At 46.3% G+C, this 27519-nt stretch overlaps 1 protein-coding gene across 1 annotated transcript in view; it reads left to right on the top strand.

Moving 5' to 3' along the window:
• The window catches only part of POF1B (POF1B actin binding protein), a 165927-nt gene extending 143257 nt beyond the window's left edge, over positions 1 to 22670 (top strand). Inside the window, exons 20-26 of the mRNA XM_082263304.1 lie at positions 9306 to 9419; positions 11810 to 11962; positions 17172 to 17291; positions 17373 to 17501; positions 18085 to 18149; positions 19483 to 19594; positions 22434 to 22670. Coding sequence (XP_082119430.1) covers positions 9306 to 9419; positions 11810 to 11962; positions 17172 to 17291; positions 17373 to 17501; positions 18085 to 18149; positions 19483 to 19594; positions 22434 to 22439 — 699 coding nt within the window. The 3' untranslated portion in view covers positions 22440 to 22670. The remainder of the gene's footprint in view (positions 1 to 9305; positions 9420 to 11809; positions 11963 to 17171; positions 17292 to 17372; positions 17502 to 18084; positions 18150 to 19482; positions 19595 to 22433) is intronic.
• The last annotated feature ends 4849 nt before the right edge of the window (positions 22671 to 27519 follow it).

Below are 27519 nucleotides of genomic sequence, written 5' to 3'. Positions count from 1 at the left end.
TTCCTGCATTTTTCCTGCACTGGAACGCTGTAAAACGCCTCACAAATGCACTGGAACACACATGTCCTTATTTAGGGCCAGTTCACACCACATGTGGTCCAGTGAGTTTTTCTTTTTCTGCACCAAAAACGCATGGAAAGTAGGTTATATGGTTTTCAATGGCAGAGTTCACACCAGTTCCAGTGCGTTCATACTATAGAAACGCAGTCCAGATGCATTCCAGATGCTTTTCTGCATGTGCATTTTTGACGGGTTTTTTTATGAGTTAAATGTGCGTTTTTTAAGCAGTGCATTTTCCCCCCTCTTTTTTCTTTGCCTTAAATAAAGACGTGTGTGCAGTGCGCTTTTGGTGCATTTAGGTGCATTTCAGCGCATTTTTTATGCGTTTTACAGCATTCCAGTACAGTGTAGTAAAAATGCAGCATGTTCGGGCCAGTTCACACCACATGCAGTCCAGTGCGTTTATTTTCTGCATCAGAAACGCTTAGAAAGTTGGTTATACGGTTTCCAATGGCATCATTCACACCAGTGCGTTCCAGTTCCAGAAAAAAAAAAAGTAGAACATGCTGCACTGGACTGTACTGGAACGCTGTAAAACGCACTGGAAAACACGTGTCCTTATTTAGAGCCAGTTCACACCACCTGCAGTCCAGTGCGTTTGTTTTTCTGCATCAAAAACGCATGGAAAGTAGGTTATATGGTTTCCAATGGCAAAGTTCACACCAGTGCTTGCAGTTCCTGTGCGTTCCAGTTCTGAAAAAAAAAAAAAAGTAGTACATGCTGCATTTTTCCTGCACTGGAACGCTGTAAAATGCATCAAAAATGCACTGGAACACACGTGTCCTTATTTAACCACTTGCCGACCGCCGCAAGTACATTTACTGCAGCGGTCAGCCCCTCCTGGGCAAAGTGACGTATGGGTACGTCACTCGTCCGCAATCCAATAGGGGGCGAGCGCGTGCCTCCGGAGGCGGGCTCCCGCCCCCGCTCGTTCCCTGCCATCACCGCACGAGTGACCGGCAGCTCCGATGTCCGCCGGTCACTCGCGATCTCCCGCTGGAGAGGGAGAAAGGCAGGCGGATGATGTAAGCAAAGCTGTCTGTCATTCTCCCTGATGTAACTGCAGAGATCATACGATCCTGCTATGTAGGATCGTATGTCTCTGTGGTTACATCACAAGCCACGCCCCTTTACAGTTAGAATCACGCCCCTAAGGACACACTTAACCCCTTGATCACTAATAAAGTTAACCCCTTCCCTGCCAGTGTCATTAGTACAGTGACAGTGAATATTTTTAGCACTGATTACTGCAGTAATGTCACTGGTCACCCCAAAAAAGTGTCAAAAATGTCAGTTAGGGGTCCGATCTGCAATGTCGCAGTCTTGCAAAAAATCGCAGATCGCCGCCATTACTAGTTAAAAAAAAAAAAACAATAAAAATGACATAAATCTTTCCCGTAATTAGTAAACTTAATAACTTTTGCGCAAACCAATCAAAATACGCTTTTTGCGATTTTTTTTTTTTTTTTTTTTCACCAAAAATATGTAGCAGAAAACAAATAAGCCTAAAATGTTAAAAAAAATTAGATTTTTAAATTTTTTTTTTGGGGGGGGGGGGGAATTTCATATAAAAAAAATGTGAAAGATATTGTTATTTTTTCAGAATTGTCGCTCTTTTTTTGTTTATAGCGCAAAAAATTAAAATCGCACAGGTGATCAAATACCACCAAAAGAAAGCTCTATTTGTGGGAAAAAAGGACGTCAATTTAATTTGGGTACAGCGTCGTACGACCGCGCAATTGTCCGTTAAAGTCACGCAGTGCAGAATCACAAAATAAGGCCCTGGTCTTTGAGCAGCCAAATCCTCCGGGGCTAAAGTGGTTAAGGTTAAGAAAAAAGAGGGGGGGGGGGGAATGCACTGGAACGCATCAAAAACGCATCAAACACAAGCATGCAGAAAAGGATCTGGACTGCCCCCAGACTGCGTTTCTATGGTGTGAACTGACCCTTCTACTTTTTTTTTGGCACGCACTGGAAGGCACTGGTGTGAACTCACTCAGGGCAGGGGCTTCTGGAGGGGACTGCATGCTAGCCTCTTGCCTACTGACTATGGGCCCTGGCTTGTGAGGGAACACGGCTCTTTGTGGGGTGTATGCTGGGGGGACCCCTGGAATAATGTCACTTTGGATCCAGGTCTCCCCAAGACACACAGACTCCGGGACTCTAGGCCTAGGATCCATTTTCATGGTCAGGTGGGGCTTCTTGGGTGCAGGGGTAATGGGGAAACATACTGGGTGTAGTGGTCAGGTGAGGTTTCTTAGGTATTGGGGTCACCTTGAGAGATGATGGGTGTCATGATCAGATGGGGTTTCCTGTGTGCAGAGGTCACAGGGAGGTATGCTGGGTGACATGGGTCAGGTGAGGTTTCCTGATTGCAGGGGTCATAGGGAAACATACTGGATGAAGTGGTCAGGTGGGGTTACCTAGGTATTGGGGTCACGATGAGAGATGCTGGTTGTCATGGTCAGGTGGGGTTTTCTGGGTGCAGGGGTCATGGGGAAACATACAGGATGTAGTGGTCAGGTGGGGTTTCTTAGGTATTGGGGTGACAATGCAAGATGCTGGTGTCATGGTCAGGTGAGGTTTCCAGGGTATTGGGGACACGTGGAGACATGCTGGGTGACATGGGTCAGGTGAGGTTTCCTGGGTATTGGGGTCACGTGGAGACATGCTGGGTGACATGGGTCAGGTGAGGTTTCCAGGGTATTGGGGACACGTGGAGACATGCTGGGTGACATGGGTCAGGTGAGATTTCCTGGGTATTGGGGACACGTGGAGACATGCTGGGTGACATGGGTCAGGTGAGGTTTCCTGGGTATTGGGGCCACGTGGAGACATGCTGGGTGACATGGGTCAGGTGAGGTTTCCTGGGTATTGGGGACACGTGGAGACATGCTGGGTGACATGGGTCAGGTGAGATTTCCTGGGTATTGGGGACACGTGGAGACATGCTGGGTGACATGGGTCAGGTGAGGTTTCCTGGGTATTGGGGTCACGTGGAGACATGCTGGGTGACATGGGTCAGGTGAGGTTTCCAGGGTATTGGGGACACGTGGAGACATGCTGGGTGACTTGGGTCAGGTGAGGTTTCCAGGGTATTGGGGACACGTGGAGACATTCTGGGTGACATGGGTCAGTTGAGGTTTCCAGGGTATTGGGATCACACGGAGACATGCTGGGTGACTTGGGTCAGGTGAGGTTTACAGGGTATTGGGGACACGTGGAGACATGCTGGATGACATGGGTCAGGTGAGATTTCCAGGGTATTGGGGACACGTGGAGACATTCTGGGTGACATGGGTCAGGTGAGGTTTCCAGGGTATTGGGGACACGTGCAGACATACTGGGTGAAATGGGTCAGGTGAGGTTTCCTGGGTATTGGGGATATGTGGAGACATGCTGGGTGACATGGGTCAGGTGAGGTTTCCAGGGTATTGGGGTCCTGTGGAGACATGCTGGGTGACATGGGTCAGGTGAGGTTTCCAGGGTATTGGGGACACGTGCAGACATACTGGGTGACATGGGTCAGGTGAGGTTTCCTGGGTATTGGGGACACGTGGAGACATACTGGGTGACATGGGTCAGGTGAGATTTCCAGGGTATTGGGGACACGTGGAGACATGCTGGGTGACATGGGTCAGGTGAGGTTTCCAGGGTATTGGTGACACGTGGAGACATGCTGGGTGACATGGGTCAGGTGAGGTTTCCTGGGTATTGGGGACACGTGGAGACATGCTGGATGACATGGGTCAGGTGAGATTTCCAGGGTATTGGGATCACACGGAGACATGCTGGGTGACATGGGTCAGTTGAGGTTTCCAGGGTATTGGGGACACGTGGAGACATGCTGGGTGAGATGGGTCAGTTGAGGTTTCCAGGGTATTGGGGACACGTGGAGACATAATGGGTGACATGGGTAAGGTGAGGTTTCCTGGGTATTGGGGACACGTGGAGACATGCTGGGTGACATGGGTCAGGTGAGGTTTCCAGGGTATTGGGGACACGTGGAGACATAATGGGTGACATGGGTCAGGTGAGGTTTCCTGGGTATTGGGGACACGTGGAGACATGCTGGGTGACATGGGTCAGGTGAGGTTTGCAGGGTATTGGGGACACGTGGAGACATGCTGGGTGACATGGGTCAGGTGAGGTTTCCTGGGTATTGGGGTCACGTGGAGACATACTGGGTGACATGGGTCAGGTGAGGTTTCCTGGGTATTGGGGATACGTGGAGACATGCTGGGTGACATGGGTCAGGTGAGGTTTCCTGGGTATTGGGGATACGTGGAGACATGCTGGGTGACATGGGTCAGGTGAGGTTTCCAGGGTATTGGGGACACGTGCAGATATACTGGATGACATGGGTCAGGTGAGGTTTCCTGGGTATTGGGGATACATGGAGACATGCTGGGTGACATGGGTCAGGTGAGGTTTCCTGGGTATTGGGGTCACGTGGAGACATACTGGGTGACATGGGTCAGGTGAGGTTTCCAGGGTATTGGGGTCATGTGGAGACATACTGGGTGACATGGGTCAGGTCAGGTTTCCAGGGTATTGGGGACACGTGGAGACCTACTGGGTGACATGGGTCAGGTGAGGTTTCCAGGGTATTGGGGACACGTGGAGACATACTGGGTGACATGGGTCAGGTGAGGTTTCCAGGGTATTGGGGACACGTGGAGACATACTGGGTGACATGGGTCAGGTGAGGTTTCCAGGGTATTGGGGACACGTGGAGACATACTGGGTGACTTGGGTCAGGTGAGGTTTCCAGGGTATTGGCGACACGTGGAGACTTACTGGGTGACATGGGTCAGGTGAGGTTTCCAGGGTATTGGGGACACGTGGAGACATACTGGGTGACATGGGTCAGGTGAGGTTTCCAGGGTATTGGGGACACGTGGAGACATGCTGGGTGACATGCTGGGTGACTTGGGGCAGGCGAGGTTTCCAGAGTATTGGGGTCACGTGGAGGCATACTGGGTGACGTAGGTCAGGTGAGGTTTCCTGGGTATTGGGGTCACGTGGAGACATGCTGGGTGACATGGGTCAGGTGAGGTTTCCTGGGTATTGGGGTCACGTGGAGACATGCTGGGGGACATGGGTCAGGTGAGGTTTCCAGGGTATTGGGGCCATGTGGAGACATACTGGGTGACATGGGTCAGGTGAGGTTTCCTGGGTATTGGGGTCACGTGGAGACATACTGGGTGACATGGGTCATGTGGGGTGTGTTGGGTGGAGGAGCACTGAAACCTTGGCACAATGCAGTCATTGATGTCACATTATGGGAGCAGTGTGGGAGTTTTGTGTAACAGGTCCGACCAGGAGAACATGAATTAGGAATGTTGTATATATAATAGAAGGGTGTTTTATATCTGAGCAGGCGGGGGCTGGGAGACACTGAAATCTCAACACACGTTCATTTAAGAACAGCAAAGAGCCCCTTGTGGTCACCTGTACACCCTCTCTGCTCCTCTCTGATCCCATCTCATAGTGTATAGAGGATAATGCAAACTCTGCCCCCTACTGGATTCACCAGCAAGTGCAGAGAACCAGTGGGCGGAGCTCTGACTCTGAATTCAAGAATGTCTCTCATCCCCTGAAGGTGGTCACAGACATGTGAAGGTTGTAGTCATTTCGATGACTTGATCTGACCAGTCGACATGTCTATTGGCCAGTGGGGTCCTAAACATGTATGACTCCTATTCTACATCTGTATTATCTCTTCCCTGCTCCCATTATAAAGCCACAAACCATCCCACCACCCCAATACAATTGGATTTATTTTGTTTCTCAAATTCCCAGCCCAAGTCATCCTGATAACTGAAAAGAGTTCTCAGCCTATCAGGGTGTAGGATTTCATGCCGTCACTCACTGTAATAAACAATTCTACATCTGCTGCGCCTAGTACGAGTGTACCTTCAATAATTTGATGATCTCAACAGCAGCTGACAAAATATTGTGAAATTAATGATATTACAAACATAAAAAGAGAAATAGTGCAGCGCTAGATAGTAAATGACATAAACCAGTGGAAAAGTCCACGTCCACAAAGATGGAACAGCGTACAGAGGCCACCACCGACACCCAACAACACAGCCTCTTACCATCCAAACATAACCCTCATTACAAAGGTCTGAGCCAGCGATGTTTGTATCGCCAGTTGGCCCTTGGATTGTGACGGTACCTCTTTCCTCCTCTCTCAAGCGATTTTCCCCAGGTCTTGTATAACTCATAAAAACAAACAAAATACTCTCCATAGTGTAGGCATCTCAAGCCAATTTATTATAAATTAACTTCAAAAACTCACTCACATGGTGAAGATGAAAAAACCAGCGTATTATTATAGAAAAATCTCCAGCTGACCCTACGCGTTACGTCATCAGATGACGTCATCTTGCTGATTGATTTCTATAATAACACGCTGGTTTTTTTCATCTTCACCATGTGTTTTGTTTTTAAAGTTAATTTATAGTAAATTGGCTTGAGATGCCTACACTATGAAGAGTATTTTTATATGAGTTATATAAGTCCTGCGGAAGTTCGCTTGAGAGAGGAGGAAAGAGGAACCGGCAGTCCAAAGGCCCACTGGAGATAGGTCTGAACCAGTGATGTTTGTATCTGCCAGTACCTCTTTCCTCCTCTCTCAAGCGATCTTCCCCAGGACTTGTATAACTCATATAAAAGCAAACAAAATACTCTCCATAGTGTAGGTGTCTCAAGCCAATTTACTATAAATTAAATTTAAAAACTCACTCACATGGTGAAGATGAAAAAAACAGCGTGCTATTATAGAAATCAATCAGTGTTGCAAACCAACAAGATGGCCGCCGCATCCCTGCATGTACTAGCTTCATGCACCTCCAGCTGACCCTACGCGTTTCGTCATCAGATGACGTCGTCGGGGGCTTGACTGCCATCTTTTTGGTTTGAAACGCTGATCGATTTCCATAATAACACGCCAGTTTTTTCATCTTCACCATGTGAGTGAGTTTTTAAAGTTAATTTATAGTAAATTGGCTTGAGACGCCTACACTATGAAGAGTATTTTGTTTGCTTTTATATGAGTTATACAAGTCCTGGGGAAGATTGCTTGAGAGAGGAGGAAAGAGAAACCGCCAGTCCAAGGGCCCACTGGAGATAGGTCTGAACCAGTGATGTAGAGATGTTTGTATCTCCAGTTGGCCCTTGGACTGCCAAAAGAACCTCTTTCCTCCTCTCTCAAGCGATCTTCCCCAGGACTTGTATAATTCATATAAAAGCAAACAAAATACTCTCCATAGTGTAGGCATCTCAAGCCAATTTATTATTTAATTAACTTCAAAAACTCACTCACATGGTGAAGATGAAAAAACCAGCGTATTATTATAGAAAAACGATCATCTCCAGCTGACCCTACGCGTTACGTCATCAGATGACGTCATCTTGCTGATTGATTTCTATAATAACACGCTGGTTTTTTTCATCTTCACCATGTGTTGTTTTTAAAGTTAATTTATAGTAAATTGGCTTGAAACGCCTACACTATGAAGAGTATTTCGTTTGCTTTTATATGAGTTATATAAGTCCTGCGGAAGTTCGCTTGAGAGAGGAGGAAAGAGGAACCGGCAGTCCAAGGGCCCACTGGAGATAGGTCTGAACCAGTGATGTTTGTATCTGCCAGTACCTCTTTCCTCCTCTCTCAAGCGATCTTCCCCAGGACTTGTATAACTCATATAAAAGCAAACAAAATACTCTCCATAGTGTAGGCGTCTCAAGCCAATTTACTATAAATTAACTTTAAAAACTCACTCACATGGTGAAGATGAAAAAACCAGTGTGCTATTATAGAAATCAATCAGTGTTGCAAACCAACAAGATGGCCGCCGCATCCCTGCATGTACTAGCTTCATGCACCTCCAGCTGACCCTACGCGTTTCGTCATCAGATGACGTCGTCAGGGGCTTGACTGCCATCTTGTTGGTTTGGAACGCTGATAGTTTTATAATAACATGCCGTTTTTTTCATCTTCATTATGTGAGTGAGTTTTTAAAGTTAATTTATAGTAAATTGGCTTGAGACGCCTACACTATGAAGAGTATTTTGTTTGCTTTTATATGAGTTATACAAGTCCTAGGGAAGATCGCTTGAGAGAGGCGGAAAGGGCCCACTGGAGATAGGTCTGAACCAGCGATGTTTGTATCTCCAGTGGGCTCTCGGACTGCCGGTACCTCTTTCCTCCTCTCTCAAGCGATCTTCCCCAGGACTTGTATAACTCGTATTAAAACAAACAAAATACTCTCCATAGTGTAGGCATCTCAAGCCAATTTATTATAAATTAACTTCAAAAACTCACTCACATGGTGAAGATGAAAAAACCAGCGTGTTATTATAGAAAAACGATCATCTCCAGCTGACCCTACGCGTTACGTCAACAGATGACGTCGTCTGGAGCGTGACGGCCATCCTGCTGATTGATTTCTATAATAACACGCTGGTTTTTTTCATCTTCACCATGTGTTGTTTTTAAAGTCAATTTATAGTAAATTGGCTTGAGACTCCTACACTATGAAGAGTATTTTGTTTGCTTTTATATGAGTTATACAAGTCCTGGGGAAGATCGCTTGAAAGAGGAGAAAAGAGGAACCTGCAGTCTAAGGGCCCACTGGAGATAGGTCTGAACCAGCGATGTTTGTATCTCCAGTGGGCCCTCGGACTGCCGGTTCCTCTTTCTTCCTCTCTCTAGCGATCTTCCCCAGGACTTGTATAACTCCTATTAAAGCAAACAAAATATTCTCCATAGTGTAGGCGTCTCAAGCCAATTTACTATAAATTAACTTTAAAAACTCACTCACACGGTGAAGATGAAAAAACCAGCGTGCTATTATAGAAATCGATCAGCGATGCAAATCAACAAGATGGCCGCCGCATCCCAGCATGTACTAGCTTCATGCGTCCCCAGCTGATCCTGCGCGTTTCGTCATCAGATGATGTCGTCATGGGCGTGACGGCCATCTTGTTGGTTGGGAACACTGATCGATTTCTATAATAACATGCCGGTTTTTTTCATCTTCACCATGTGAGTGAGTTTATAAAGAAATGATAACTTCTTTGTCAGTGGGAAAACTTACAAAATCAGCAGGGGAATCAAATATTTTTTTCTTCACTCTACTTGATTGGAAACCAATTTTTTGGGTTGTGACTTATGTATTGGGTGTCGACTTCCTTCCTTTGGAAACTGATACAAAGTGTTTTTTTTTTTACAGAAATTAGAAACTGCCAAAAAATCTCTGGAGAGAGATCTGACCTTCAAAGACGACCAGATCCGAGAATACGAGACCATCCTGGCCACCCTGAGAGAGAAGAACCGCCAGCAGCAGGTACAGCCAACGCTTTATAGGACAGATGGCATGTGATTAGATGCTGTGTGATTGGACAGCCCCATGCGATAGGACAGTGTGTGATAGGACACCATGTGATTGGACAGCCCCATATGATGGGACACCGTGTGATTGGACAGCCCCATAAGATAGGACACTGTGTGATTGGACAGCCCCATAAGATAGGACACTGTGTGATTGGACAGCCCCATATGATAGGACACCATATGATTGCACAGCCCCATAAGATAGGACACTGTGTGATTGGACAACCCCATGTGATAAGACACTGTGTGATTGGACAACCCCATGTGATAGGACACTGTGTGATTGGACAACCTCATGTGATGGGACACCGTGTGATTGGACAGCCCCATACAACAGGACACCATGTGATTGGACAGCCCCATGTGATAGGTCACTGTATGATTAGACAGCCCCATGTGATAGGACACTGTGTTACTGGACAGCCCCATATAATAGGTCACTGTATGATTGGACATCCCCATAAGATAGAATACCGTGTAATTGGACAGCCCCATAAAATAGGACGCTATGTGATTGGACAGCCCTATGTGTTAGGACACTGTGTGATTGGACAGCCCCATAAGATAGGATACCATGTGATTGGACAGCCCCATGTGATAGGACACAATGTGATTGGACAGTGCCATGCAATAGGACGCTATGTGATTGGACAGCCCCATGTGGTAGGACGCTGTGTGATTGGACAGCCCCATGCGATAGGGCACCCTGTGATTGGCCAGCCCCAAGTGATAGGACACTGTGTGTTTGGAAAGCCCCATGTAATAGGACACCGTGTGATTGGACAGCCCCGTATTATAGGACACCATATGATTGGAAAGCCCCAAGTCATAGGACACCGTGTGATTGGACAGCCCCAAGTCATAGGACACCGTGTGATTGGAAAGCCCCAAGTCATAGGACACCGTGTGGTTGGACAGGCCTATGTGATAGGACACCGTGTGATTGGACAGCCCCGTATTATAGGACACCATATGATTGGAAAGCCCCATGTCATAGAACGCCGTGTGATTGGACAGCCCCATGTGATAGGACACTGTGACTGGACAGCCCCATGTGATAGGACACTGTGTGACTGGACAGCCCCATGTGATAGGACACCGTGTGATTGGACAGCCCCATGTGATTGGACACTGTGGGATTGGACAGCCCCATGTGATAGGACACCGTGTGACTGGACAGCCCAATGTGATTGGACACTGTGGGATTGGACAGGCCTATGTGATTGGACAGCCCCATGTGATAGGACACCGTGTGATTGGACAGCCCCATGTGATTGGACACTGCGGGATTGGACAGACCCATGTGATTGGACAGCCCCATGTGATTGGACACTGTGGGATTGGACAGGCCCATGTGATTGGACAGCCCCATGTGATTGGACACTGTGTGATTGGACAGCCCCATGCGATAGGACACTGTGTGATTGGACAGCCCCAGGTGATGGGACACCATGTGATTGGACAGCCCCATGCGATAGGACACCATGTGATTGGACAGCCCCGTACTATAGGACACCATGTAATTGGACAGTGCCATTTAAAGTGGTATTAAACACTCAGCTTTTTTTAGTTGAACACATTGAGCTCAATAAATTAAACATTTCCCAGTACGCTATTTGTTAACATTCTTACCCCAGCACTTTTAGTTTACAACTTTCAATGCTGCTGGTTCCTGATCTCTCAGTGCTGCTTCCCTGAACTCCTGGCCTTCACAGGAAAGAGTTAACAATGCACAGTGCAGTCTCCAGCCAGTCCATAGAAGGAAGGAGTAGGGGAGTGCCTTGGCATCCTAGGCTATGGGGCTGTGTGTTTCTATTGATGCACACAGTGTAGGGAGACACAACTCTGGTTCCTGCATGCAAGGGTGACTCCATAAGATGCCACAGGAGAAAGGAGCCACCCTGAACCAGGAAACCTGGAGAAGAGGTCATGACACCAGCCAGAACCGGAACATATAAGAGAATAAATGATGATGAAGAAGATGCATAATCAGCAAGGGATAAATCTGCTGCTGAAAGTTAAAGTCATCCCATTCTGGGTATAACTCGGCACGCTAAAGTAAGCTTGTTGCCGATAGTGTGGGGATGGGGAGGATTTACAAAAGCCCTGATGAAGGGGGAGTGTGGTTGGTTCCCAAAACGCGTTGGAGAGACTTCCTTTGTGGTCCCATTGGGTGTCCCAGACAGGAAGTGGAAAAGGAAATCTCCCTAGTGGGACACAGGCATACAAATAAACACTTTCCATTTTGGCCGATGTTCTACTTTAAGAGAAGTGACCCCAGTCTCAGGGACACCCCACCCCCCCCCCTCCTAATCCCAGCTCTTTCGTCTTTTGTCCCTCCAGCAAGAACTAAAGGACAGTCAGATGAAGCTGCGCAATCTGGAGACGACCATCACATCCCTGCGCAACGCCGACAGCGACAAAGAATACCGACTGAAGGAGCTGGAGTACGCCAAGAACGCCATGCAGCAGGAGAACAAAAATCTGCGGGTTCAGGTGAGACCACCGGGGGCGCCGGACATCTTTCTTGAGACGCTCTACACTGGGGGAGATCTGCGTATTGTTACCTGCAGCATTGTATCCCCTCCAGTCTTGGGGTTTATACACTGAAGGTGTATCTAAACCCAAGAAAAAAAAAAAGTATTGCAGTTGATCAGTCCATAGATGGGGTGGCCACATTCGTTTTTCTTTTTTCAGGATATTGGTTTTTCTCTTTTTCCCCTGGGGATCCTATGAGTAGTAAACTTCCTGTCCTCGGGTGACAACACTCACTGACTGCACTGCATTGAGAAGCAAAGTTGTCACTCCTAAATTTCACCTAAAGAACACCTCCCCCTCTCTTCATCCCCATAACATGGGGGGGTCGTCCGCACTCTGTGGGATGTAGATTTTCACTTTTCCTTGTGTGAGGAGACATAAAGAGATCTATTTATCAAGTATTTTAGCCACTTGCTGACCGTGCATTTTCTGGCAATTATTATTTACAAGTTTAACCACTTTACCACCGGAGGATTTTGCTGTCTTACGTCTGGGCCACTTTTTGCGATTCGGCGCTGTGCGACTTTAACGGACAATTGCGCGGTCGTGCGATGCCGTACCCAAACGAAATTTACGTCCTTTTTTTCCCACAAACAGAGCTTTCTTTTGGTGGTATTTGATTACCTGTGCGATTTTTACTTTTTGCGCTATAAACAAAAAAAGAGCGTTTATTTTGAAAAAATAATATTTTTAACATTTTTTTATATGAAATTCCCCCCAAAAAAATGTAAAAATCAAAATTTTTTAAAATTTTTGGCCAAATTTCTGCTACCTATGTTTGGTAAAAAAAATCGCAATAAGCGTATTTTGATTGGTTTGCGCAAAAGTTATCGCGTTTACTAACTAAGGGAAAGATTTCTGTCATTATTGGTGGTTTTTTTTTTAACGCGTAATGGCGGCGATCTGCGATTTTTTTTTTTGCAGGACTGCAAAATTGCGGCAGACAGATCGGACCCCTGACTGACATTTTTGACACTTTTGGGGGTACCAGTGACATTACTGCAGTAATCAGTGCTATATATATGCACTGTTACTGTAAAAATGACACTCGCAGGGAAGGGGTTAATTTTATTGGAGAGGGAGGGGTTAATGTATGCCTGGTGCTTACTAACGTGTGGGGGGGGGGGGAGGTGACTGAGTGAGTCAGGGATAGATCGGATGTTCAGCTATGCTGAACCCTGCAATCTGTCACTCCCTGTCACTTAGGAGATCCGCCTGCTCTGTTTACACAAGCGGGCGGATCTCCAAACTAGATTCCCCGACGATCGGGGATGAGCGGCGGCGATCACCGCCGCTCCTCCCCTGGCCCGACTCCCGCTGTGACTGAACACAGCGGGAGCGAGCCTCCGGCGGCGCGAGCGCTGCCCACAAGGGGCGGAGTCCAGCGACGTAGGTCTACGTCGCTGGACGATAACGAGCCACATTATCATCCCCCAAATTGCTTAGAATCCCCAAACTATATATATATATATATATATATATATATATATATATATATAATATAAATAATGTTTGGGGCTCTAAGCTATTTTTTAGCAAAAATAGCAAAAATACTGATTTAAACTTGTAACTATATATATATATAATGTTTGGGGGTTCTAAGCAATTTTCTAGCAAAAAAAAAAAAAAAAGATTTCATCTTGTGAATAAAAATTGCCAGAAAATGCAAGTGGCTAAAATACATGATAAATAGACCTATTTATATATATATATATATATATATATATATATATATATATATAAATTATTAGCCGAGACCCTAGAGAATAAAATGCCTGTTGTTGCATTTCCTTTATGTCACACCGTTTTTGCGCAGCGGTTTTTCAAACGCAATGTTTTTCGAAAAATTACATTTTAATACATTTTAATTAAAAAAAAAAAAAAAAACACAATATAACACCTAATTTTTTAGTAAAGCATAACAGATAATGTTACCCTAAGTAAATAGATACCTAACATGTCACGCTTTGAAATTGCGCACCCGTGGAATGGCGACAAGCTATGATACTTAAGAAATCTCTATAGGTGACGCTTTAAACATTTTTACAGGTTACCAGTTTAGAGTTAGAGAGGAGGTCTAGTGCTAGAATTATTGCTCTCGCTATAAGGTTCGTGGCGATACCTCACATGTGGTGCGAACACCGTTTACATATGCGTGCGCGACTTACGTATGCATTCGCTACTGCGCGTGAGCACGGCGAGATGGGGGCGCATAACATTTTTTTTCCTTATTTATTTTTTATTTTTACACTGTCCCTTAAGAGCCCATTCAGACTAGCGCGACACGACTTTGGGGGGCGACCTGTGAAGTCGCGTGCACCGCGACTTCGGCGCGACTTGCAGAGACTTCACATAATGGAAGTCTATGCAAGTCGCTCCGAGGTCGCCACGAAGTAGTACAGGACCCTTTTTCTAAGTCGGAGCGACTTGTGTCGCTCCTTTTAGAACGGGTCCTGTGCTAATCAATGGACCGCGACCTACCGCGACTTGTCAGGCTGACAAGTCGCCTGACAAGTCGCGCTAATGTGAGTGGGCTCTAAATGTTTTCATTTATTTATTTTTTTTAATGTAAATATCCCTTGTAATAAAAAAAAAAGGGATGACAGGTCCTCTTTATGGAGAGATCGGGGGTCAATAAAACTCCAAATCTCTCCTCTACTTTTAAAAGTGAAAGATAAATTCTTTGTACAAAAAAAGATAGAAAAAATTACATATTTTAGCTTAAAAAAAAAAAAAAATTGTTTACTTTCACTCTGGACCGGAAGTGATGTCATGACGTCGCTTCAGTCCTCCAAGAGGGGATCAGAGATGATGTGGTCTCTGGAAACCTCTATGGCCAACCGTGCGACTCACTGCATTGTTTCTTGGGCACACCGGTAAAAACAGTAACACTGGTGAGCAGTGGGGGGGGTTGGGGGATAGGGATAGGACGTTCCCTCCTGCCGTTTCTGAAAGCTTTCCAGCGGCTCATGAGCTGTTTTGACCGCTTTCATGAGAAAGCCAGCTGAAAAATAAAATACCGGGGTTATGGCTGATAGCGTCATTCATAACTCCGGTCACCCACTTGTAAACCGCAACCTATATATACATATTGTAGTTGGCAAGTGGCTAGCAAGGTTGCCGAAATTTCCCATGATCTTTTTCTGAATACATTCATTCCTAAAGCATCGGCTCCATCTAGTGGCCAAGTGGTAGTATAATTCAGCCTTTTTCAACAAGGGTGGCGAAGCACACTGGGGTGCCTTCTGGTGTCTTCAGGGGTGTCCTGGAAAAATGCCTAGAAACTGCCCAAAATTCGGATACAAGCCAGCAGGTGGATGAAGCCTGCCTATTAGTTACATAAAGCCACAGGTTTTCGTTGTGCACCCTTACAACCTTCCAGCCACCAGTGTCCTAACAACCAGCGACATCAACGGTTGATAAGAAAAACATTGGGCACCTGCATAGCACCCTTGTTTGCCCTTCCTCTGCACCTCTCCATCAGCACTGGAGGTCCCATTAGCTGAGTGAGGGAGAGAAACTGAGGGAGAAGAGAAACATTGGAATACTAGTCAGTACCAGTGTGAAAAGTTGTTTTCTTTGGAACAATAAATCCCCTCTAATGTTGGGAGTCCTACACATATGGGTGTTGCTGCGTTAGGTTAAGTTATAAAATTTTAGAATGGGATGCCTCGAGATTGTGCAGAATTGTAAAGGGTACCTTGACCAGTGGCGGCCCGTCTATTGGGGGTGCCGCCCCTCCATTCATGTGTTCGGCCCCCTGATCTACATGCAGGGCGCTGGATGCATGGATTCCAATGGGTTTTTTTTTTAAGCACGTGATTAGAGCCAGAGGCTCTAATAGGCTTCAAAAAAAGGGTGGGCTCGGGGCGCAGAGCACTGTGCCCTGAGCCCGCCTAGTTGTGTGACAATAACGAATGAATATTCGCTATTATCACACTGATTCTCCTCCCGGCCACTCAGGAAGCGGGCCCAATTGGCCTGAAAGGAGAAGCCATGCCATTGGCCAAGGAGGAGGAGGAGGGAGGAGAAGCAGGGGAAGCCCGACCCACGGAGGAGACTAAGGGGGAAGCTGCCGGCGCTGCTGCCTGCCCTCCACATGTCAGCCCAGGGTGAGCGAGCCGGCGAATGGGTGGGGGGTATGGTGTGCAGGCTGGAGCTAGTGTGGTCGAGGGGGGGTATGGTGTGCGGGCTGTAGCTAGTGTGGTCCAGGGGGGTTATGATGTACGGGCTGGAGCTGGTGTGGGGGGGGAGAGTATGGTGTGCGGGCTGGAGCTGGTGTGGCTGGGGGGGAGGGGGGTATGGTGTGCGGGCTGAAGCAGATGTGGTTGGGGGGGGTATGGTGTGTGGGCTGCAGCTGGTGTGGTCGGGGTGGGGGGGGTATGGTGTGCGGGCTGGTGTGCTCAGTCTGCCGCCCCTGGCCCATGGAGCAACAGCCACCTCTGGCCTTGACTAAAAAAAGGTTGAGAATCATGTATTCTTTCTCATTGAGATGTTTCAGAAAGCTATACTGCCTTTTGACCACTAGATGAAGCCAACAACATTGGAATTAGCCTAAGGAAATGATCCCGGATGGCTGCACTTCCAAAAATCCTTTTATTGAAGCTTCAAATCCTTTTATTGAAGCTTCATATGACAAGTGGTTGACAGATGGAGCAAAGGACAAAGAGATAGATGCGTTTTACGCAAATGTTAGCGCTTAGTCATTACCTTGGAGTGGCTTTTTTTTTTGTTTTATAAGAATTAGCCCATTCGAGATAACATGGGGGGGTGGGGGAGGGGGGATTTCAGTCACCTTGCACAAATCCTTTTGACATTCGGCAAATTAATGTTTTATAAATAGACCCCAAAAATTCTTTATTGTTTAAACCTTTTGCTTTGTATGAAATGTGAACTGCTGCATCAGGGCCGGGACAAGGGTTGGGCAGGAGGGTCAGTTGCCCTGGGCGCAATGATTTATTGAAGGGATAGGGGGGGGCGCCTTGACCCTAACCCTAAGGGAAAGGGGGGGGCACACTTTGGCATCCTTGCCCTGGGTTCTGGATGACCTTGTCCCAGCACTGTGCTGCATGCTCCGGTGTCCACTCTGTATAATTGTGTAACACTCTTCGCTGTGATGCGCTCAGTAATTGGCTGCTATTGGACGGGTCTGTGTTTTCCCCCGCAGGTCTCCGAAACCGTCTCCAACCCCATGCTCCAGGCCAAGACCGACGAGATCACCCGGCATTACAAGGAGATGATCGAGAGCCTCCGAGAGGAGAAGGACAAGGAGATCCGCTCCCTGCGGGTAAGGCTGACAATGGGGGATGAGCTGACCTTTTCCCGTAAGACGCGGAATTCTAACCGGTTGATGTGATGTGTATTTCAGTCTCAGGTCACCAAGTTCCAGCATGACGTGACGCTGAAGCAAGGCAGCAGCAGCGACCTGCAGCTGAAGCTCCTGGAGCTGACGTCCTCGCTGGAGGAGAGAGACTCCCTCATTAAGAGGCAGCAGGAGGTGAGGACCAAATAAAGAGAACCTTTCATCTCACCTATACACGGCCACTTGTATCATAAGTGTGTGTGTGTATATATATATATATTTATACACACACTTATATATATATATACACACACACACACACCTGTGGTACACCTGTGCAATACTGGAGGGGGGTCGGAGGTCAGATGTTAGAAGCGCCTGAAATACAGAGCGCCTCTCCTGCTAGTTTTCTGGATGACAATATCTGTAAATGTCTGATATATTATTCATAAAGGTGTTCTGCGTGGAGGGGGAGGGGTTAGGATCTCTGGCTGAACTTTATTCTTGTCTGTGTCCCCATTGGGGAGATTTACCTTCACTTTCTCACCTGGTGACACCTCATCAAACCCATCACCATAGCTAAAAGTGAAGTCTCTCTAGCTGGGGTACAGAGAGCAATAATAACCTGATAGGGGTTCTAACCCTTCCCCCCCACCCTTCCCAGGACACGGGGCCGGAGTTTTAATTTCAGATTTAGAAGTTGAGAAATTTTACAAAAAATGTATTTGAATAAAACAGAACATGAAGGACGGCCCTTTAAATTCTACGTTTCCTGCAGGAACTTCTCCGGTTGCGCACACAAAGAGAGTCGAAGAGCGTCTCCCAGGAGGTCATCACAAGGAAGTAAGTGGAGAGCTCACCCAGAGGACTACAACTCCCAGCAAAATAATTATAATGGGCACAGTGGGTGTACAGATCCGGGAACCCAGCACAGGGATGGAGGGAACCCCTCATAATGGGCACAGCAGGTGTACAGACCCAGGAACTCAGCACAGGGATGGTGGGAACCCCTCATAATGGGCACAGGGGGTGTACAGACCCGGGAACTCAGTACAGGAATGGAGGGAACCCCTCATAATGGGCACAGCAGGTGTACAGACCCAGGAACTCAGCACAGGGATGGTGAGAACCCCTCATAATGGGTACAGCGGGTGTACAGACCCAGGAACTCAGCACAGGGATGGTGAGAACCCCTCATAATGGGCACAGCAGGTGTACAGACCCGGGAACCCAGCACAGGGATGGTGGGAACCCCTCATAATGGGCACAGCGGGGGGTACAGACCTGGGAACTCAGCACAGGGATGGTGAGAACCCCTCATAATGGGCACAGCGGGTGTACAGACCCGGGAACTCAGCACAGGGATGGTGGGAACCCCTCATAATGGGCACAGCGGGTGTACAGACCTGGGAACTCAGCACAGGGATGGTGGGAACCCCTCATAATGGGTACAGCAGGTGTACAGACCTGGGAACCCAGCACAGGGATGGTGGGAACCCCTCATAATGGGCACAGCAGGTGTACAGACCCGGGAACTCAGCACAGGGATGGGGGGAACCCCTCATAATGGGCACAGCGGGGGTACAGACCCGGGAGCTCGGCACAGGGATGGTGGGAACCCCTCATAATGGGCACAGCGGGTGTACAGACCCAGAAACTCAGCATAGAATAGAATATAACCCCCTTTCAATAAATTCAAATCGAACACAAAAATTACCAGACAAAACAAATTCAGAAAATTAATTTAACGTATTTAACAAAATTAAATTCTTCAAATAACGAATCGAAATGAAACACATTTTTCTGAACTAACATAACAAGTTACAGCAATAACATTGTAACACTTTTCGGCTGAAGCCTTACTCATAGCATGTCACGGCAATGCCCTTGACGAAACGCGTAAGCGTGTTATTGCTGTAACCTGTTCGGTAGTTGATAAAGAATGATTGCAATGGATGATATCGAGTAGCTGGATTTATTGTATCAGTGGTCAACCAGTACCCCCCCCCCCCCCCCCCCCTGGGTTCCAGTGAAAAACCAATACAGAATTCCCTGGACTCCACTCCTGTCACTGTACCCGGATAGGAAGGGTGGGCTGTAGAGGAAGGAGGAATTCTCTGGGTTCTGTAAAGTCCTCGCAGTTCTGAAATAACATTTTCTGAATGTGTAATAACAGATACAGCACCCAGTACCCCATCCTGAGGCTGCTGCATGACTACAAAGAGACCCCGGGGTTTACCACATCGCAGACATTCCTCCTTGAGCAAAAAGCGAACAGCTGGAAATCGGTAAGAATAAAACGATTTGTTTTATGTGATGGAAATGTGACGGTCATTTGTGGTTCCCAACACCTAGATCTATTCATATATGTATTGTCTTAAAGGACGAAATCGTCATTGTTAGTCTCATAGAAAATATTGAATTGGCCGTCTTGCCCGGGGAATTTTTCCATCAACCCAACGAAGGTGAAAATAATTCCTACCACCTGCAGACAGGCCAACAATCCATACTTCATCCAGACTGAGGAACTTATTATAATAAATGACAATTGTCATTATCCGACTCACATCTTTATTTCTACTGGTGACCATTGTCACGGAAACAGAAAATTAAGGGAAATCCAAAATGTTACAATTGTTACCAGAAAAGGAGGCGGGGGAAAATTTATTTAGTGGGGATAAATGTTCCGGCAAATCAACCAAAAATAATGTTTTGTCTATACATATACTTTATGATGTCCATCAATTTCCCCCCTCGCAAGTCCTACAGGTTTTGTCCAGAGGAGAACAAGAGCCCCTCACCTATTGCCGTACAGTTGTCTCAATCCCTGGATCAGAACATTTTTCTCTATGCCCTTAGTAATTATTATAACTTTGGATACTTTATATGGCCAAAGGGTTGTAGACACCACCTGACCATCACACCTAAAGGATCTTGCTGGACATCCCATTTCAAAACCATGGCCATTAATATGGAGTTCTCTACCTTCCCCATGGTCATTGATAGGAAGCTGCCTTCTTTGTAGCTAATACATCCCTCACTCTTCTGGGAAGGCTTTCCACAAGATTTTTGAGTGTCTGTAAGAATTTGTGCCCATTTGTGAAAGATAGTACTGATATTGGATGAGAAGACCTAGCTCACCATCGGCATACAAAACCTTTCCAAAGGTGTTCAGTAGGGTTGAGGTCAGGGCTCTGTGCGGCACACTGGTCACATGTCTTTATGGAGCTGGTCCAAACTGGTCACATGTCTTTATGGAACTGGTCCAAACTGGTCACTCCATGTCTTCATGGAGCTGGTCCAAACTGGTCACATGTCTTTATGGAACTGGTCCAAACTGGTCACTCCAGGTCTTTATGAAGCTGGTCCAAACTGGTCACCCCATGTCTTTATGGAGCTGGTCCAAACTGGTCACCCCATGTCTTTATGGAGCTGATCCAAACTGGTCAGACCATGTCTTTATGGAGCTGCTCCAAACTGGTTAGACCATGTCTTTATGGAGCTGGTCCAAACTGGTCACCCCATGTCTTTATGGAGCTGGTCAAAACTGGTCACCCCATGTCTTTATTGAGCTGGTCCAAACTGGTCACCCCATATCTTTATAAAGCTGGTCCAAACTGGTCATACCATGTCTTTTATGGAGCTGGTCCAAACTGGTCGCCCTTGTCTTTATAAAGCTGGTCCAAACTGGTCACACCATGTCTTTTATGGAGCTGGTTCAAACTGGTCACCCCAATGTCTCTATGGAGCTGGTCCAAACTGGTCACCCCATATCTTTATAAAGCTGGTCCAAACTGGTCACCCCATGTCTTTATGGAGCCGGTCCAAACTGGTCACCCCATATCTTTATAAAGCTGGTCCAAACTGGTCACACCATGTCTTTTATGGAGCTGGTCCAAACTGGTCGCCCCTTGTCTTTATAAAGCTGGTCCAAACTGGTCACACCATGTCTTTTATGGAGCTGGTCCAAACTGGTCACCCCAATGTCTCTATGGAGCTGGTCCAAACTGGTCACCCCAATGTCTCTATGGAGCTGGTCCAAAATGGTCACCCCATGTCTATATGGAGCTGGTCCAAACTGGGTAACCCATGTCTTTATTGAGCTGGCTTTGTACACAGGGGCACAGTCATGGTGGAACAGAAGGACCATCCCCAAACTGTTACCACAATGTTGGAAGGTGAACAATTGTCTAAAATGGCTTTGTATGATGGATTATTAACAGGACCCTTTTCACTGGAAACTGAACTCTATCAATGGGGGTGGTGGGGGTGATGGTTAGTTGTCAACATACTTTTTCCATATGGTGTACTATTAGTTACCTCATTTGGTTGGCATTCCACAGCCTATTCTTACAGTAAAGAAAATCTTTCTAAAGTGATGGAAATATCTTTCATTAAACAACTGATGTACCCCAGTCCTTAAAAAAAAAAAAAAATATATATATATATATATATATATATATATATATATATATATATATATATAGTCTTTGGGATACAGAGTTTGTTAACGAATACGAGAACCCATATCCTGACCTATTTTAGTGCAACTCACACTTCAAGTCTTCACTTTCCTGGCCTTGCTCGCATCTTATAGTCCCATAGACTTCTATGGGACCACCTTCATCTTAGGAATTGGCCCCATAGAAGTCTATAGGCTCTCAATATGCAGACCAGTGGTGAGTATGCAATCTGTGGAAGAGAACAAGGTTGGGTTCGGTTAGGTCAGAGGAAGGGAAGCCCTCAGTGGCTACTTTGGCTCATTTAAACAGCACATTCACTCTGTAGCAGCAGTGGAAGAGATCCATTGCTCAGAAAACTAATCAGAGCAGCTGCTGGGGGCACACTTCTAATGCCCGGCCTGTCCTGATTTAACGGGATCAGGAGTTTTTTCTTTGGGACAGGCTACGCACAGCCTACCTGCATGGACAAGGACAAGAGCAACTATTTAAACATGTAAAGTGTTGGGGATGCTGGAATGCACGGGGGATTTTTGGGGGAAAATGACCATTAAAAGGTGATCTAACCCTTTTACCCTCATTGTCTATAAGTTGAATACAATCTGTGCCATTTTAACTCCATTTCCACTTTGCGCCCTAAAACAATTTTTGATTCTTTGTCTTTTAGGAGTGAGCGAGTCCCAGCGGGAACAGAACGGTGACCGGGAAATGTCGTCCATCATTAGTCTGATAGCAAAATCGTCAAGTTTGTCAGTGTTGGTGGTCCAGTCCATGTAACTGTCACACACACACAGTGGATAAAAGCTGGGGGTGATTGCGCATCGGACATTGTAATTTAAATGGATTTAAATGGTGTTTGGAGTCATATATAAGATTTAGAGGCTTTTAGGAAGAATCTCTGTGCCAAACGTGCCGAGATTTGAGTCCTAGAGGTACAGACGAAACTCCAGGTCCCTACATTCGCTATAATCCATCCAAAACACAAATCTGCGTTTATCCGGACATTTTAGATCTCAACAAATGTTCCAGCGCAAATGTGCGCAATGTTATTGAAAAGAAAACATTGCACTTGTTCTTCCCAAACTCTAAATTTACTTAAGACTCCAAGTTTACCAACTCTTCTAAATAGTTTTATATTTGTATATATGTTATAAATTAAATTTCTAAATAGTGTAGTTATTGATAGGAAGCAATACAGAGTGTGTAAAAGTGACCAAACCCCTCCGGGATCTAATTTAAAAATTGCTCTTTGGATTTTGCTAAAATGACAGTGGACACAACAATAGGTGCTTTTTTTTAGAAGAGTATATACCCTCAGGTGGGGTACTGAGGAGGGGTGTGGGATGTGGATTATATACCTTTAGGTGGCGTAGTGAAGAGGGGCGAGATGGGTATATACCTTCAGGATGAGAAACAAATAGGGGTTAGTGGAGTATATACCCTCAGGTGGGGTAATAAGAGGGGTATATAACCACAGGTGGGGTAATGAGTAGCAGTGAGCAGAGTATATACCCTCAGGATGGGAAATAAGTAGGAGTGAGGGAAGTATGTACCCTCAGTTGATGTAATGAGGAGGGATGAAGGGGGTATAAAACCACAGGTGGTATAATAATGAGGAGGGGTTGGGGGATATAACCACAGGTGAGGAAATAAAGAAGGGGAGGGATAAGTGAGGTATATACCCTTAGGTGGGGATAATAAAGAGGTGTGAGGGGTTGTTGAAGATCTAATAAAGTTTCTCTGCATCAGGATTGTTCAGAATATTAATTGGTGACTTAGGCTCCATTTGTGCGGGCGATTACACATGCTGCGATTTCTGGGTAGCAGGGAAGGAAACGAGTAGATGGGTAGCGGGGGGACGATATTGGGAGAAAAAACGGGTAGATGGGTAGCGGGGGGAGGTTATTGGGAGAGGAGACGTTAACGGGAGTAGGATATTGGGAGAGGAAAGGGTAGATGGGTAGCGGGGGGAGGATATTGGGAGAGAAATCAAGTAGAAGGGTAGTTGGGGGGGGGGGGGGGATATTGGGAGAGGAATCAAGTAGAAGGGTAGCGGGGGGAGGTTATTGGGAGAGAAAACGGGTAGACGGGTGGCGAAGGAAGGATATTGGGAGAAGAAACGGGTAGACGGGTAGCAGGGGGAGGATATTGGGAGAGGAAACGGGTAGACGGGTAGCAGGGGGAGGATATTGGGAGAGGAAACGGGTAGATGGGTAGCTGGGGGAGGATATTGGGGGAAGAATCAAGTAGACAGGTAGCATGGGGAGGATATTAGGAGAGGAAACAGGGAAATGGGTGGCGGGGGGAGGTTATTGGAGGAGAAATTGGTAGATGGGTAGCGAGGGGAGGACATTAGGAGAGTAAATGGGAAGCAGGGGGAGGATATTGCTAGAAGAAACGGGTAGATGGGTAGTGGGGGAGGTTATTGGGAGAGGAATCAAGTAGATGGGTAGCGCGGGGAGGAAATTGGGAGAGTAAATGGGTAGCAGAGGGAGGATATTTGGAGAGGAATCAAGTAGACGGGTAGCGGGGGGAAGATATTGGGAGAGGCATCAAGTAAACGGGTAGCAGGGGAGGTTATTGGACAGATCTTTTTACAGCATCAGTCAAGCTGCAGCTGCACCTCCTCTGGGGAGATGCGGCTCTGCTGGAGCTCCCTGTGCATGTGTGCGCACAGTCATCCATCAATACACTGGACTGGAGCCGACACTGAGAAACGGATGTGACATTTTGTATTATATTTTGTGTTTTCCCCTCCGTACAAGTTTTATGAGCCATTTTTTGCTGTCTATTTAGTAACAATCCTGCTTCTTGGTGGAGTCCTGTCCCCATCTCCCACAAAGGGATTATCCACCTGTACCCACCGGGAGACTTATGACAGGGCTTGCTGGGCCAGGAGCCTGGACCGGCTTAGGGTCTCTTATTTTGTATTTTAGACTGGGGATGGATTTATTTTATGTTATGCCTGTTGGATGAGGTTTTCATGTATCACTAAGCTGCCCTACACATGGAGCATGAAAGACATTCACAAATACGTGGGCAAAGTGTCCAGGAGCCTCTAAGAAGGTGCACAGCAGTACAGATAATGTCAGAAGAGGACAGATTTTTATGACATGTCCCAATATGCAGCAACGGTTTCTTTTTTGTTATAAAAAGTTAATCTTTAATCATTTAAAACTCCTTGAGCTCTAGTTGGTGACTTTGCCTAGACAAAGATTATGTCACCCTTGAGTTCCAGTCAGTGACTTTGCTTACGCTGATATGAGGTCATCCTTAAGATCCATTCAATGACTTGCCTAGACTAAGATGAGGTCATCCTTGAGCTCCAAAGTGATTGACTGGATCTTAAGGATGACCTCATATCAGCCTAAGCAAAATTACTAACTGGAACTCAAGGATGACATCATTTTTGTCTAGACAAAGTCATTGATTAGATTTTAAGGGTGACCTCATCTCAGCCTAGGCAGTCAATGGCCTTGCCTAGGCTAAGATGATGTCATCCTTGAGCTCCAGGCAATGACTTAACCTAAGCTGAGATGAGGTCACCCTTGAGCTCCAGTCAATACCTTTGGCTAGGCTAAGATGTCGTCAGCCAGGGCAAAGCTATTGACTGGAGCTGAAGGATGAGGACATCTTAGCCTAGACAAAGGTATTGACTGGAGCTCAAGGATGATATCATGTTAGCCAGGGCAAAGCTATTGACTGGAGCTCAAGGATAACATGATATCATCCTTGAGCTCCAGGTAATGGCTTTGCCTAGGCTAAGATGATGTCATCCTTGAACTCCAGGCAATGACTTTACCTAGGCTAAGATTACGTCATCCTTGAGCTCCAGTCAATAGCTTTGCCCTGGCTAAAATTATATCATCCTTGAGCTCCAATTAATGGCTTTGCCTAGGCTAAGATGATGTCATCATTGAGCTCCAAGCAATGACTTTACCTAGACTGAGATGAGGTCACCATTGAGCTCCAGTCAATACCTTTTCCCTGGCTAAGATGATATCATCCTTGAGCTCCAGTCAATGGCTTTGCCTAGGCTAAGATGATGTCATCCTTGAGCTCCAGTCAATGGCTTTGCCTAGGCTAAGATGATATCATCCTTGAGCTCCAGGCAATGACTTTACCTTGAGCTCCAGTCAATAGCTTTGCCCTGGCTTAAAGCATCTCATCCTTGAGCTCCAGTCAATAGCTTTGCCCTGGCTAAGATGATGTCATCCTTGAGCTCCAGTCAATAGCTTTGCCCTGGCTAAGATGATATCATCCTTGAGCTCCAGTCAATGTCTTTGCCTAGGCTGAGATTAGGTCACCCTTGAGATCCAGTCAATGTATTTGTCTAGGCTAAAATGTCATCATCCTTGAGCTCCAGTCAATAATTTTGCCTTGGCTTATAGGATCTCATCCTTGGGCTCCAGTTAATGGCTTTGCCCTGGCTAAGATTATATCATCTTTGAGCTCCAGTCAATGGCTTAGCCTAGGCTAAGCTGATGCCATCCTTGAGCTCCAGGCAATGACTTTACCTAGCCTGAAATGAGGCCATTCTTGAGCTCCATTCGGTGATTTTGCCTAGGCTGAGTTGATGCCATCAGTCTGCTGCTGGCAGGAGGAAGCATTTCCTGGGTCTCCCCTCCCCAAGTGATTAGACTGGATATTGTACCTTTGTAGCAAGTCACAAGAAGGCTGTCCCAGGGGCTGATCTATGTCATACATTTGCGAACACCACCATGAGCTGCACAGACACCAGGATTTACATCATTGTGTCATCTCTGAGCCGGGATCCCACTCCAGGGAGTAGATGGTGACCCTGGATGATGATGCCTGAACAGAGATTGCGCCATCCTTCTGGAGAGGAAAGCAGATAAAGGCATGGTCAGTACTGTGATCTCTATGAGCGGTAATAAATACCTGGAAGGGTTATACTGACACATTACTTGGTATTACTCTGCACTTCAAAAATACAGTATATCTCACGCTAGGTCCTCTATGTCTAGCCCATTCTCTTCCTTTTCAGTAGGGGTGTATATTTTCTGTAAACTGCTGTATTTTTGTAGGTTATTACTCATGTTTTAAAGCTGTGTGGAATAAATACAATTCTAAAACAAAGACTGAGTGTCATCGCTTAATACAAATAATAAAACTAAGAAGGGTGGAAAATCTCACTTGGATTTAGAATGTCAGCTCCAGGGGTATAAAGAGCAATTCTAGACACCAAGGACACAACTAATGCTTTCCAGCAAACACTGAAACTGTGCCAGAGCTAAAAATATCACCCGATTACCTTCATCTGAGTTCTATGTAATCCGCAGGAGCCAGAATCTGGAGAGCTCCTTACATGTGGGGTGGACAGGTCTACTTCCTGGATCCATTTGGCATAGTTCCCAACTGTCCCTGATTTTGAGAGACTGTCCCTCATTCGGAACAATGTCCCTCTGTCCCCCTCATTTTGGTCTGATCTGTATAGGTGTACTTAAAATGCACTACTTATCTATCATAAAATGCTTCCCAGTGCTAAACCTTTCATCCAATTTCTAAATTGCTGCATTTGTAAATTCCAAAAGCCAATACAAAGGAATAGTAATGGTTAAAAAAAAAAAAAAAAAGCACCTGTGGGTTTAACTAATCATTTTTTTTGTACAATTCTCCTTTAAGGGGGCGTGGCAGAGGGTGTGTCTTATGCCTCTATAATTTTGCTGATAGGTGTCCCTCATTCCCTCAAGAAAATCTGTTGAATGTTTTTTTTGGCTTGCTTTTATTTC

This window comes from Pelophylax lessonae (genome assembly GCF_965119305.1).
Source record: "Pelophylax lessonae genome assembly, chromosome: 7".
NCBI lineage: Eukaryota > Metazoa > Chordata > Amphibia > Anura > Ranidae > Pelophylax > Pelophylax lessonae.
Note: the sequence above shows the minus strand (reverse complement) of the source record. Positions and strands in the feature narration are given on the sequence as shown.